This window comes from Amphiura filiformis, chromosome 3 (assembly GCF_039555335.1).
Source record: "Amphiura filiformis chromosome 3, Afil_fr2py, whole genome shotgun sequence".
Classification (NCBI taxonomy): domain Eukaryota; kingdom Metazoa; phylum Echinodermata; class Ophiuroidea; order Amphilepidida; family Amphiuridae; genus Amphiura; species Amphiura filiformis.
The window spans coordinates 76450931-76466599 of record NC_092630.1 but is presented as its reverse complement, the minus strand read 5'-3'; the positions used below and the strand labels follow the sequence as shown (position 1 = coordinate 76466599).

At 36.5% G+C, this 15669-nt stretch overlaps 1 protein-coding gene across 1 annotated transcript; it reads right to left on the bottom strand.

Annotated features, from left to right (window-relative positions):
• Positions 1-4641: 4641 nt before the first annotated feature.
• On the bottom strand, positions 4642-7615 carry LOC140149148 (uncharacterized). Its single transcript, XM_072171333.1, has 2 exons — positions 7063-7615; positions 4642-6718 (listed from the first exon to the last, which is right to left on the bottom strand). Exons 1-2 carry the CDS (start codon positions 7445-7447, stop codon positions 5364-5366), a joined length of 1740 nt encoding a protein of 579 aa, XP_072027434.1. The 5' UTR covers positions 7448-7615; the 3' UTR covers positions 4642-5363.
• Between the last annotated feature and the right edge of the window lie 8054 nt (positions 7616-15669).

Here is a 15669-nt window from a genome sequence, read left to right as displayed (position 1 = left end):
AACCCTAATAAAACAAAGTCAAACATAAGAATACCTTATGAGAATTGAAAATAAGCATCTAGAAAAAAGTTATTCTTAGGATGCACTAATCGATTTCATGGGGGGTTAGGAAGTTGGGGTCGGGGAAAAATTTTCGCCACTTTCGGCGGCAAGGTGTTTTTTTTAACTTTATGTAGTTAAACACAGTTAGGTGGGGAAAGGGTTTTTTTAGTGTTGGTGGGGAAAGTTTTTTTTTTTTTTTGCTCATGTAGTTGGGGAATTTTTTTTTTTTTTTTCAAAACTTCCTACCCCCTACCCCCACCTTGAAGTCTATTGGTGCGTCCTTTATGTTTGACTTTGTTTCATCACCAATATGACCGACTTTTACTTGGAACTTCGCAGAAATAAAAACTAAGTAAACGCTATAAGGCACATCGTAATGTGTCTATATAATTATTTACTAGGCTATAGTTTTGTCAGAATATCCGTTTTGACCCTCTCCATTTTTCAATTTCGACTGCCAACATGTCCAGCTCAGTAATTTATTTCGAATACAACCAGCAAAAATAATCAATATTTCTATTATGGCATGAAAATTATCCACCAATGGGTCCTTGATTTTGAAAAAAATGGCACTTGGGAGTATGGTGCAATAAAACCGAAATTTTGACAAAACTATGATATATAGCCCCGTGCGTGCTTATATATCTTTTATTAGCGAAATATATTGCTTTGAAAGCTAAAATACGAGATTGACCAAAAAAGCTCACGGGCAATGTTCAGGCTTGTCAAAATCGAAAATCTTACACTAGACGACTAAATTTCATACCAGGATATACAATAAAAAATATAGTATCAAGCATTGTGATTTTCTTTTGATATTTACTGAAAGAATAAAAAATATTCCTTTTATTTAACAGAGAAAATGTCTTTTAAAGTGAAAATGTGTAGCTCACAATTTCGGTCATTTCTACACCGAATTCAATCGGCGCATTGCCTAATAAAATGACAGAGTGAGCCTTGTATAACAATAGCCAGCGAGTGACTAACGTTCTGAGTGATAAATGTATTATAAAGTGTTACGCTATTAAACTTCGAGTGATAATTTTAACAGGATATTGATTAAATAAGCTTAAATAATACTGTGAGTATGTGAGTGTATTAAAAACGTCCGGATCAGTTTTTTTCTATACACTGCAGTAAACTGAATCTACCAAAAAAACGTTGACAACGTAAAGAAATCAGCAAGTTTAAAAAAACCCACCTCGGCTCACTTTTTGAAACTTGGTCCCATTTGTAAAAGGTACTGATTTAAACTTTATCATATTTACATCAATTTAAAACATTTCCGGAAGTGTTATGTATCTTTAATGTGCAGATGCGATATTAATTTGTAAGCTTTCTGGAACGACCTGAACGGTTATTATCTTGTTCTTGCATGATAAGCCAATATCTTTTTGTGTTTTGTTTTATAATATCATGATTAATGATTGAATTAAACGAATAACAAGTAGGCTTGTTTGTAATCTTGTTGGAAACGCTGTATTCTGTTGAAATAAAATAAAAACACTGATTTGCTGTTGGTGTTCAAATGGGACCAAGTTTCAAAAAGTGAGCCGAGGTGGGTTTTTTAAACTTGCTGATTTCTTTACGTTGTCAACGTTTTTTGGTAGATTTCTTTTCTTTTTATGAATGTAGCCAAGCAGCTCCAAGCTTGGAAAGTCATGTTATGAAGTGCACCATAAAACGAATAAAACGAAAAATGGATATTTGAAGTTGCCATTCTTGATTCATGACAATAAATAATTAAACAAAACTTTATCAGTCGTTTATTTTAAAACTTGCTCGTCACGCGTGACTGTAATGTTCAGAGGCGTATACAATGATCAATAAACATTTTAATATACTTTAATTATTCAAGGCTACGTAAATATGTAAATAAAATGTAAATATGAACAACACACACCCAATGTTGACAATGCCAGAGAGACACACATAGAGTAAATCCGATTTAGGCCTACTTCATGTCGGAACTGGTAAATGCGCATATATTTCAGCCTATACTACGGAAGCGTCTAAATGCCCCAGATGATCGTGTTTTAATGTTGGTGGTTCTTTGTAGCCCTGCGGGCAATCTACTTGGCTATCCGAATTTCGCGGTTTGTGGTTCTTTGTAGCCCTTCGGGGCAACCTAGTTGAATATTCCTATTAAGCGGCGGTTGTCGGCGATCTTTCGTGGTTTGTGGTTTTCATCAAGCCCTGCACTCTATCGGGAGCTAATTTATAGTTTAAGCTTGTTGAATATCCATATTTCGTGATTTGTGGATCTTTGTAGCCCTGTGGGGCAATCTAGTTGCATATCCAAATTTCGCGGTTTGTGGTTCTTTATAGCCCTGCGGGGCAATCTAGTTGGTATCAATATTAAGCGGCAGTTGTTGTTGATCTTTCGCGGTTTGTGGTTCTTTATAATCGAATAATCGATAGGCCTGCAGGCAATCTAATTGGATATCCCAATTTCGGGGTTTGTGGCTCTTTGTAGCCCAGCGAGGCAATATAGTTGAATATCGTGGTTTGTGGTTTTAATTTCCCTCATCAAGCCCTGTCCTCTATCGGGAGCTAGTTTATAGTCTAAGCTTGTTGGATATCCGTATTTCGTGGTTTGTGATTCTTTATAATCGATAGGCCTGCGGGCAATCGCGGTTTGTGGTTCTTTGTAATCTTTCGTGTTTTGTGGTTTTAATTTCCCTCATCAAGTCCTGCTCTCTATCGGGAGCTAATTTGTAGTTTAAGCTTGTTGGATATCCATATTTCGTGGTTTGTGGTTCTTTGAAGCCCTGTGGGGCAATAGTTCCATATCCAAATTTCGCGGTTTGTGGTTCTTTCTACTTGGATATCAATATTGAGCGGCAGTTGTTGGCGATCTTTCGCGGTTTGTGGTCTTAATTTGTTGGATATCCATATAATCGATATGCCTGCGGGCAATCTGGTTGGGTATCCAAATTTCGCGGTTTGTAGTTCTTTGTAGCCCTGCGGGGCAATCTAGTTGGATGCCCCTATTAAGCGGCGGTTGTCGGCGATCTTTCGCGGTTTGTGATTTTAATTCCCCTAATTAAGTCATGCCCTTTAGCCCTGTTGGGAAATCTAGTTCGATATCAATATTCAGCGGCAGTTGTTGGCGATCTTTCGCGGTTTGTGATTTTCATTTATAATATTTATATCAAATATAATTTCAGTTTGAGCTGTGAACAGAGCCACTGATAAATAAATAATAAATAAATTTCGGTGTTTAAAATGACGAAGATGCCATGATAGTCAGGCATGGTGATAGCATCTGGATGGTGAAAGTAGGCCCAAGGCCTAGGCCTAAATGTGAATAAAAAATCAAACATGTTTGTTTGATGCAAAAAATAATAATATCACAATAGCAATGGATGTTCGAAATGGTGTTATTCTTGATTTACGACAATAAATTGATTAATAAAACATTAAAAAAAAAGTGGTGGGAAGTTTCGAACTTGAGCAAAAATTCATAAAGGTATTAGAAGTCCATGGCCTTAACCACTTCACCACGGGGACGTCCCATTATTACGATGTGTGAAAGTGGAGTATTTATTAATATGAATATATGCTGTGGTCCGGAAAGAATAAAAGAATTGTGAAAAACTTTAAAAGATTTTTTGGCGAATGGGGTCCAGAATTTGTATGTAGGGTATCCAGGAAAATGCCTGGGTATATTTGAAAGTGAGTCTGAAAAATTAGTGCGACAGTGACAGCCATGTATGGCTGTAGCAGTGTCGAAAGATTGTGGATATCAGTATGATTAGCTATGATTTGCCACTAATTTTGGCTATGAAATACCGCGTGAAATAAAGCAAGAATGTTTGTTTATTATCAAACAATCGGATTGACTGTAAGATTCGTGTAACTTTTTGAAATAAAGAGTTATTAAAATATGACACTTTGGACAGTAAATACGATTTAGCATGGTTTTAGATATATTTTGTACCCAGCGAAAAATATCATAGAACAATAGCGTTTTGTTCCGTGTAAATATAGTCTCGCGGTGCATCTGTTTTTTCTTAATTATCAGTCGTTTTTTTAAAACTTGCTGGTCAAGCTACCGCGTGACTCTAATTACATCAATCCCCACTACCAAAAGCAGTATTCAGTTTTCCCAGGCTGTTGTACATGTATTTTTATTTAGATCTTAGATTATTTTTGAGAGGGAAGGCAATAACTTTGACATTGTTACGACCTACACGTAACAAGTCCGAAGCCCGAAAACACCTTTTTCGCAACTTCTCTCAAAGATAAATAATTAATTAACACACTGTCATTTTAATTCAGTCAGAAACAACCATTAACTATTACAGGGACTGTGCAATTATTATGAACCAAAATTTCCCAACTACCCCCATCATTCTGTCAACATTTTCTTGCCCCCGCCCCCTATGCCTGCTAAATAATCTTTGCCCCCCCCCCCTGAACTTGAACATGTCAAATTTGTGGGAACCCAGTTTATTTTAAAATGGTCTAGATATAAAAAAAATTGCATCCTCCTCAATTTTACCCCTCCCCAAATGCTCCCCAAAATTATTGTACAGCCCCTTATTTCTAACTGCAGTATGTATGGGCAATGATCATGATGATCGTACATATAAATTACATAAATACGAATAATCAAATATTTTATTGTGTTTTCACTAGTTATACTACTATTGTTCTTGTTGCTCCAGCTACCAGTATCTGAAGTAACATTCAGTTCGAATGGTGCTGCAACATCCACTCCTTTCTACAGGAAATAGAAGAATTAATCAAAATATGCTCCTGGATAACTGTAGGATCTTATACAATACTAAAGAGCTCAGCATACCGAAGAAGACAAATACTAATTTATTTTTTGATAAATGCACACTTTGGCGTAACCCACATCTCCTTCGCTCAGCGGCTGAAGCACTCATACACTACACAATTAAAGATAAGATAGTACTCATACGTTTGCATTTCACATTCAACAAGTAATACTCTGATCAGATTCCCTCATGTTTTTAAGCCATAAACAGGTATGACGTCATAGTAAAAATGGTAAACCAGATAATTTCAAGAAATCTCATAGGGGATTCCCTGTTTATATATTAGGGATATCCCAGGTTAGATTATTTAGAGGTATTTCACAAAAAGTATGGGAAACAGTACAAGATATTAAAAAGGAACTTCCAATAATACACATTTTGCGTTATTGTTAGGGAACAAACCAAAAGTTGTTGGTGTCCTATAATCATGATAATTAAACGATAGTCCTTTGGGAGTGTAAAATACTAATCATCGACACAGCCACTTAATTATTGGTTTCAGATTTTTCATAGAACTACAATCCTGTAATATCAGAGCGAAAATAAACATTTTGGTGGTTTCGGAGGATGTATAGACATAGACCTGCCACAGTCACATCGTTGCTTAGTTCTATTAATCATGTTGATATATTCATGATTTTTTAAATGATAACTGGGACAGTAATTGTCAGAAATGACAGTAGTACGTGGTATTTGCCTTACATGTTGAAATGATTTGTCCCACACAGTACTGCACCTGGGAAATATTTGTGAATTTGGTGGTGATGAAGATAATGGTGTTGTTGGGGTTGCTGTCGGTCCTGGTTTTATTGAAGTCATCAGTGTTGGTGTAGTTGATGTTGCTGGGACTATTGGCGATGATGTGAGTGCTTTATCCCGATTTTGTTTTAGTGAAGATGTTGTTGATGTCGATGACGTAGATAATGACACCTGCGTAGTGCTGTTCATTGCTGATATCTCTGAAGGTGTTCTTCTTGTCATTATCGTCTTCAACATATTGGTCACAGTATTGGGAATGTCAGGCACAGTTGTTGTACCTGCTGATTTTGGTAACCTGGTTACAGGTTGAAATGTTACAGGTTTAGTTTTTGATATTATTGGTAACTTGATAGGATATCTTGACAGTTTTGGAGATCCTGTCATATCAGTAGAACCCTGTCGCATTTCTGTAGTAGATGTTGATGTTGTTGACAATTCTGACACGGGTATCGATGTTTCCATCTCAGTAGTAGTTGTTGATGTCTTTGGCATTGCAGGTGTCGATATTTCTGTCAATGTTGACAAATATTCTGACGTTTCTTGTATGCCAGTAGCAGGTATCGATGTCTTTGGCATTTCAGAAGCAGATTCTGGCAATTCTGGCGAAGATGTTGATGTTTCTAAGATCTCAGTATCAGATGTTGATGTTTCTGGCATTTTTGTAACAAATGTTGATGTTGTTAGCAATTCTGATAAAGATGTAACTGTTTCTGTCATATCGGTATAAGACGCAGATGTCTTTTTCGTAGTAGATGTTTCTGGTAATTCTGACACAGATATCGATGTTTCTAGCATGTCAGAAGAAGATGCAGATGTTTTTGGCAAGTTTGAAGAAGATATCGATGCCTTTGGCATTTCAGGTGTTGATGTTTGCAGCGATTCTGTCAATGATGGCGACGTTTCAGCCATAGCAGATGCAGACGTTGACGTTGACGTTTGTGGCAGCTTAGTCGTAGTAGGAGATGTCAACATTTCTACTCCCTCAGTTACAACGGGAGTCTCCTCAATGTATGTTGCCTTCGTGGATGTTGACAACGTCTCATGGATTGTGGGACATGCCATCGGTCGCTCAGGTGTTGTGACATCAAACTGATAAGACGAACAATCAATCCACGGCTTAGGTTGAACTGCGAATTAAAACAACCCAAATTAATTAATTTTTTTTCAATTGTATGGTATAAACGGCACGATAAGATTGTATTTGAAGTGGAAATTACTAGGCAAAGCAAACAAAGACCAGAGCTATTTAAGAATTCTATAGAAGCTTATTTATCCTTTTCAACAATAGAATTATTGATTGGTTCAAAATGAGATACATGTCGCATCAACTTAAGGTACCTATGAATACGACCTTCATGCACATTTTACACTGTAACTCAGAATACAATTTAGGGCATTTACGGCTCATTCGTGATGTACAGTCGCATATTTGTAAGTTGTATAAACTTGACATTTCGACCAATTTACTCACCATGCTTGCATGAAGAATGTTTATTATCACTTAATATACATATTCCCCTGTATCTGCATCGAAAAGAAATTAATTCGCATCGATTTAGAAAAATCATCTCGTATTTTCCAGGTGGCGGTATAAATCCACAAATCGGATCATATTTACGAAGTTCGTCTGTTCGATCTGGCCTACAACATTCGTACAGGAGGGTGTCACAGCACTTAATATTCATTTCCACGACTTGGTTACATGCTTCTTGTACCCGTTCTTGTAAAGTTACGTTATGTGGTTGTATATCTACAGAATAAAATGGAGTACCGGCATCATCCGAATTACAAGCATGGATATAACTAAAAATGACCAAAGCAAGCAGAATATTGTAAGATAAAATCTTTAACGCCATTGTTGTCGAATTTCACACAATATCCGTATGTTCATTCGCTCTTGCTGTTGTGTTGCCACATGTTCAGCCGCTAGAACTCTTACTAATTATGCTAATAGGCTAATATTGTATTATAATAGGACATTACGTAATAACCAAAGCAAATAACCATTAATTATTATTCCGATTGTGTGTGTAAATTGTCTATTATTTTTATCCAAGCAGACGTTACCACAAACTGTTGGTTGTGTTGTGTCTGCTAAAACCAAATCATTGCCATCAGTTTGTAGTAATAACATTTGACAACACGTGACCTTAATATTGGGATGGCTCAAGCTTGTTGCCGGTAATCTTTGTTGTCATTTTGGGCGTGTAATGAACGTTTAGTACGGAATAAGACGGGAAATCAGCCTAACCAGATTGTCTTCCGGTCATTATGAGTGATTCAGCGTTAAAATCATTAGGCTCACATGTATATCTAACGTTGAACAATGTTATGTTTATGATATGAAGGTGCATGAGAATCAATTAACATGATTAAAGGCCAATTCAGTGATTTGTTCATTCAGAAAATTATAAAAATCATCAAAAGTCAGTTCTTTGCACCTTTGTTAGCATAGATGTGTTAACATAGCCTGCAAGTGGTTGCGCCGAAAGCCGTGTATCATGTGTGTATTAAAACAAAATAATGCATCTTGCATTAGAGAAATTAGCTACTACGTGTATTTGAAAGGGGGGTTCAACTTTGTCAATACTGCCGTTTTCTTTCTTTTTTGCCAAATTTTCATTTCAAAAGTACCTAAATAGCAATTTTAATGACTTGTCCTTCATTTTTATGTGATTTATACACAATTTTATTTTTTTACGCTTTCGCTGAGGTCACTGAATGGGCCTTTAACGAAAAGTGTCGTCGAAGACCAGACTATATGAACTTGACGATGGAATGCAAATTAGGATCTATGCACATTTTAAGTTCTATTTTACCCTTTGCGATAAGGTCTTTCAACTAAGAAGAAGTGCCTTCCATGGATTATTGTTGACAGTAGGAAATCGATTTGTCTTAGACAACTGAAGATTGCGCAACTCAATAGGCAAGAAACTTACTAGTCTCGGTCCCAGCCGATTTGTGCTCCTTCGTCACTAAACAAACCGTCTGGCGACAACCTCATAGTACGTCTTTCCTGATTGGCTGAATTAACTCAGTAAAATATGGAGTTGCCAAATAAGGCAAGTTGATGGACAGCCATGCGGTGGTGTAAAATCAACACAATAGAGAGCTTGCGAAATGAAGTTACTTTAACTTTAACTTTAACGTCTAGAGGATTATAGAGGATTATGTATTCAAAACCAAGGTGGTTTTGAATACATAATCCTCTATAATCCTCTAGACGATAAAGTTAAAGTAACGTCATTTCGCAAGCTCTCTAATGTATGTGAGTACCCGCTGCGAGTCGCTGACATGAAAGGCGATTATAAGACGATTGGCGCATCAGTGGCTACAAGCTAGCGTACATTATGCATTTGCGGTATCTACAAAATACGATGTTTGTGTCACTTACACAAGTCACGCCCTAATTAATTCATCAGCCATATGGGGTTCACAGCCAATTGAAAACCTTTTTATTTGGAAATTCGTTAACCAATCAGCGATCGTCATTTCGGGGTTGTCGCCAGACGGTTTGTTTAGTGACGCAGGAACACAAACCGGCTGGGACCGGGGCAAGAAACATACTTAGGCAAGCTAAGTGTGTTTGGTTTTGACCAGTGGCGGCGCCACTGGGGGGGCATGAGTGGCAAATGTTCCCCAGTCAGAACTCTTGCCCCCCCCTAGTAAAAAACACAAAATTACGAATTTCTACTTTTTGTGGCAATTTTACGCAAAACTGGTTGATTCGGGGGGAGGGGCAAATTAAAATTTCAGGGGCATAGATGAAAAAAATTGTAGTTGTATCATACATGAAGAGCTTGTTTCTAAACCATGTTAAGTCCACAACCACATGTTTCTCATTTACTTGTGTGAAACAATCACAATTACTTTCAAAGGTTTCAAATAATAAACCAATTTACTTTCAGAATGTAGTAAAATTATGGAGCGCTTTGCTCACAAACAGGTACTTTCATACCTTAATGATTTTAATCCGTCTTCCTGTAAACTAATTTGTCTTTCTTCTTTGTCTCCACGGGAGACGGCCTGTAGACGACGGTGGACACGTCGATAGGCAGCTTATCTTAAAGTCACAGACTTTCACCATTCAGTGTACATTTTCTTATACTTCCGGCGTCCCTCAGGTATCACTATTAGGTCCACTTTTGTTTGTTTTATTTACTGTCGATTCAAATTCCATTAGAATTCCAAATTGGTTCTATATATATTATGCAAATGACATGCTTTTAGACACAAAAAATAATGTTTGGCTGCCCTCAGCGACCGACCGAAAAAAGTTGAAATCTTGGGTGGGCTTTTTTTTTTCAATCACCTTTTTAGAAGAAACCTTAAATTTGAACATTATCAATTCAGGGCAATTTTGTTGTTCACTCATGTTGTTCATTAAATGCATATTTACTTAAAAACACGAAATATTTCCATTTAAATTCAGTCCAAAAATGCATGTTTCTTTTACCATAAAATGATCAAGCATTTGTCATTACTAGCCGTTTCAAAATGGAGGAAGAGCCCATGAAAAAAAAAGGATCCACCTATCGACCCTCCAAATTTTTGTCTTGGAAGGGCAACCAAACAATTTATTTTTTAGCCTATAGAAAAAGATGCACGCTTTGGCTAGGTGGGTGACATAATGAAAACTCAAACTTTCTCGAAATCTCGCTCAAGGCACAATTGAAGCAAATTTTGTAGCATAATATGGGTGACTACTAATTGCAAAAGGAGTGACCGAGTAGTTAATTATTGTTTCTAGGTTCGTAAGTTGAATGACATTATCAGAGAATGGTGTTCTCGGGTCCTATGCTCGCCCTTCTCCAGTGTGGTCTCTAATAGATTTAATTTGTGGTGTTAAAATTGTCTTTTTTCTCGCAAAAGTGTGCAGAAGTCCGAATTGAGCATGTTGAGCTATAAGGTGACGTCAAACTTTTGGTAAAAATGCTCGGTTTTCGAGAAAAACTCCAAAACGACATCTTTTTGGCCCATTTTTAACTACATAACACAAAACATGTTCGGTATTTGTTCCCGAAAAAAATGAATATAAATATATAGGAAGCAATGATTTCGCTAAGTGTTAACCATTGTAATTATCTAAATATAAATATTTTTTACCAAGGCCCATGATGACTGGGGGACACCGCCCCCACTGACTATGCCACTGGTACAAGTGGCTGATTTGAAAAAGCATGCAATTAACCTTTTTGTGGAATCTGTGCTCCTAGCAGTCGATATACATGTGCCCTTTAATTTCCCCTTACCTGGTTACTTTGCAGCAAAGACCCTGGGAAAAGTTTTTCTAGATTCTTTGTTTGCAGCTAAATTGTAGCCATGCACTTTTTGCGCCTTCGTCAATTTTATCCATAGTTTAAGATAAGATGGTGGCGCTGATTAAGTCATTGTTGTTTGAAGGTGGGTGTTTTCCTGCCTTCAATCATTGGGGGGTGGGTGGAATATAGTGAAGTATAGTATAGTGGAGTATAGTGAATCCAGCATCTTTTGGCGTACAAATGCGAAAACGTTTGCCATATTGAAATATGGTGCATAATTGGAATAAATTCGCGCGAATCTTGAAAAAAAATGCTAAAATGGTCAAATAATATTTGAATAATATTTAAATTATGAGGTTAATTTGGTCAGAAACCCACATATAGCCGTCAATATTGGATGATGATTGTAATGACCATCCCCTGACAAAATATTGGGGATTTATTCGCCCCCCGATCTACGCCTATGCCTTAAATAGGTCTAAATTTATCATGTAATCTAAAGTAAATCTTCACGATCTTACGTCTAAGATTTTGGGAAAAGTAAGAGCTTCCTTAACGTTCAGCTAGATGCCATCTCAATCCAAACGTTTATTTTTCAAACACGTAGGAACACTTTGTGTACTTAAAACACAGTTTGAGGTACTATAGGAGGCAAGCCCCAAATAAAACACTTTTAACACTAGATCAAACACATTATATTGCTTAAAAGTAACAGCGTAATCGATTTATTTGAACCATCAGCTCAGGTCAGAAGTTCTCAAACAAAGTGAATTTCAAATTCGTACACTTTTGGTTTCATTGGTATTTGCATAACGTATATATTAACATAATAGAATACAGAGTTTTTACATAGTCATACATTATTTACATTGTCCTACTTATTATTAAACATTTCTAATAGTAATTTCACCAAAATTATCAACTCATTATAGAAAACAATAACTATTCTTTATAGACTATAGGACTATCGTAGGCTACATAGCCTATATTATAGATTGTCACTGAAAGTTTTCACATCAAGTTCGGTAATAAGATCAGCACCCGGTATTGTCCTTGGTTCAAATCTCAAAACACTGCATACCAATGAAATGGTACAGGAACAAAGGGGATATACAAACATACTTCACATATTCATCGAAAATTGAAAGATGGTATAATGCATTAACACACTTAAGTTGTTTTTTAAGCGTTATAAGAAACATTTTGGAGGACCGATGTATTAACAGTCAACGCCTGCATTAAAAATAGTTATTCATAACAAAGGGGGATTTTGCTTCTGACTTTTATTCAATTACGACACAGAATGCTACCTGGCCTAGAACGCTTTGGCTAGGTGGGTGACATAATAATAAACTCAAACTTTTCTCGAAATCTCGCTCAAGGCACAATTGAAGCAAATTTTGTAGCATAATATGGGTGACTACTAATTACAAAAGGAGTGACCGAGTAGTTAATTATTGTTTCTAGGTTCGTAAGTTGAATGACATTATCAGAGAATGGTGTTCTCGGGTCCTATGCTCGCCCTTCTCCAGTGTGGTCTCTAATAGATTTAATTTGTGGTGTTAAAATTGTCTTTTTTTTTTTTTTTTTTGCAGAAGTCCGAATTGAGCATGTTGAGCTATAAGGTGACGTCAAACTTTTGGTAAAAATGCTCGGTTTTCGAGAAAAACTCCAAAACGACATCTTTTTGGCCCATTTTTTAACTACATAACACAAAACATGTTCAGTATTTGTTCCCGAAAAAAATGAATATAAATATATAGGAACCAATGATTTCGCTAAGTGTTAACCATTGTAATTATCTAAATATAAATATTTTTTACCAAGGCCCATGATGACTGGGGGACACCGCCCCCACTGACTATGCCACTGGTACAAGTGGCTGATTTGAAAAAGCATGCAATTAACCTTTTTGTGGAATCTGTGCTCCTAGCAGTCGATATACATGGATTTATTCGCCCCCCCCCGATCTACGCCTATGCCTTAAATAGGTCTAAATTTATCATGTAATCTAAAGTAAATCTTCACGATCTTACGTCTAAGATTTTGGGAAAAGTAAGAGCTTCCTTAACGTTCAGCTAGATGCCATCTCAATCCAAACGTTTATTTTTCAAACACGTAGGAACACTTTGTGTACTTAAAACACAGTTTGAGGTACTATAGGAGGCAAGCACCAAATAAAACACTTTTAACACTAGATCAAACACATTATATTGCTTAAAAGTAACAGCGTAATCGATTTATTTGAACCATCAGCTCAGGTCAGAAGTTCTCAAACAAAGTGAATTTCAAATTCGTACACTTTTGGTTTCATTGGTATTTGCATAACGTATATATTAACATAATAGAATACAGAATTTTTACATAGTCATACATTATTTACATTGTCCTACTTATTATTAAACATTTCTAATAGTAATTTCACCAAAATTATCAACTCATTATAGAAAACAATAACTATTCTTTATAGACTATAGGACTATCGTAGGCTACATAGCCTATATTATAGATTGTCACTGAAAGTTTTCACATCAAGTTCGGTAATAAGATCAGCACCCGGTATTGTCCTTGGTTCAAATCTCAAAACACTGCATACCAATGAAATGGTACAGGAACAAAGGGATATACAAACATACTTCACATATTCATCGAAAATTGAAAGATGGTATAATGCATTAACACACTTAAGTTGTTTTTAAGCGTTATAAGAAACATTTTGGAGGACCGATGTATTAACAGTCAACGCCTGCATTAAAAATAGTTATTCATAACAAAGAGGGATTTTGCTTCTGATTTTTATTCAATTACGACACAGAATGCTACCTGCCCTAGAACGCTTTGGCTAGGTGGGTGACATAATAATAAACAAGTTGATTGACATAATCAGAGAATGGTGTTCTCGTGTCCTATGCTCGCCCTTCTTCAGTGTGGTCTCTAATAGATTTTATTTGTGTGGTTAAAATTGTCTTTTTTTTCGCAAAAGTGTACAGAAGTCCGAATTGAGCATGTTGAGCTATTAAGGTGACGTCAAACTTTTGGTAAAAATGCTCAGTTTTCGAGAAAATCTCCAAAAAAATATCTTTTTGGCCCATTTTTGTATCAGTTCCTGAAGAACTGACACCTTCTCCTACAGGTTTGACGATCACGTGACAAATCGAATCTGTGACGTCAATATTAATATCGATATCAATTTAAGGCTGTTCTAGTTAAATTACATACCCATTGGCATTTTGGCTGTTCCATTTAATTTACATCCTCCTCTGAAATAATGGCCCCAAAATAGCTGTTCCATTTAATTTACATACTCCCTCTGAAAAAAATGGCTGTTCCATCCGCTGAGAAATCAACATTTCCCTCTGCCTGTGCACTTATTTTTTTTAGTCCATGAATTGATCCTGATTTGCATTGTCGTATAGAGTTATTTTTTGTACACAACAGGGATGTTACTTAGAGAATAAACGATAGGAATTTTTATTTTGCCTATCCTCTACCGTGTGATAGACGACAGGCAGGTCCAATATTTTGAGTAGTGGATGCCGGCGCAGCCGGTATCCACTACGATAAAATATTGGACCTGCCTGTCGTCTATCATACTATCTAAAATTATTGAAGTATAGTGAATCCAGTACCTTTTAGCGTATAAATGCGTGCGCAGCGCGCGAAAACGTGTAGCATATTGAAGCTATAAAACCGGTGAAATATGGTGCATATTCTTGAAAAAAAATGCTAAAATGGTCAAATATGAGGTTAATTTGGTCAGAAACTCAGAAACCCACATACAGCCGTCAATATTGGGGGATGAATATAATGACCATCCCCTGGCAAAATATTGGTGATTTCGCCCCCACCCCAACCCGCCACGGTATCTACGACTATGCCTTAAATAGGTCTGAATTTATCATGTAATCTAAAGTAAATCTTCACGACATAGTGCAGTTTTGTCCACGGCAAATTCACCGTGACCTTTTCAGCCATAAACCCGCTTAGTGAAGATTAAACCGAAATATGCAGTACTAAACCATTGTAGTAATCGATTGTCCAATGCACATTTCTTACCACGTGATAATATTAATCCAATGAGCGATCGAATTGTCCGCTACGGTCGACTAATCCAATCGATAATGACGCTATTGACATGTACGGGTGGAGCTCCACTGACTGAGTTTTGGGGATTTTTCACTGGTTTGCTATCATTTACTCATCCACCGTTATTATAAAGACTATGCTAATAATTTAAAGATTGACATGTAGAAAATAAACCATACTTGATTGACAGAAAGTACTAAATTTGTACCTATTACGGTTTGGTGGCATTCCTCTTCCAAACGCGACCAAGTCAGGGCGGCCCGGTGAAGCATAATGTGCATTGGATTAACACGGGAGTTTGGATAAGATGGTAGATTTCCTTTTTCATACAAATGCATGCTCCCCGTTATTAAAGCTTGTACCGGATTAAAAAATAATAAGTAATTGAAACATAGAGCAAGTACTAAAATCAGAGCTTTTATACTTTTTGATATATGACGCTAACTAGTTCATCTGCTATACCCACAGCACAGCGCCACTAATACCTATGTGAGTGCCCCCCTTGTTGTGTGCATACATGTAGTTAAAAATACAGTGACGTAAGATTGATGATGATCTTACGTCTAAGATTTTGGAAAAAGTATGAGCTTCAGTATGAACTTTGTGTACTTACACAGTTTGAGGTATTACAGGAGGCAAGTACCAAATAAAACACTTTTAACACTATATCAAACACATTATATTGCTTAAAAGTAACAGTGAAATCGATTTATTTGAACCATTAGCTCAGG

Bases quoted from the DNA above. Each gene is read 5' to 3' on its own strand.
- LOC140149148 (XM_072171333.1), bottom strand. From the start codon at position 7,447: ATGGCGTTAAAGATTTTATCTTACAATATTCTGCTTGCTTTGGTCATT. The intron at 6,719-7,062 runs GTGAGTAAATTG...TTTAATTCGCAG, and splicing joins ACATTCTTCATGCAAGCATG to TTCAACCTAAGCCGTGGATT.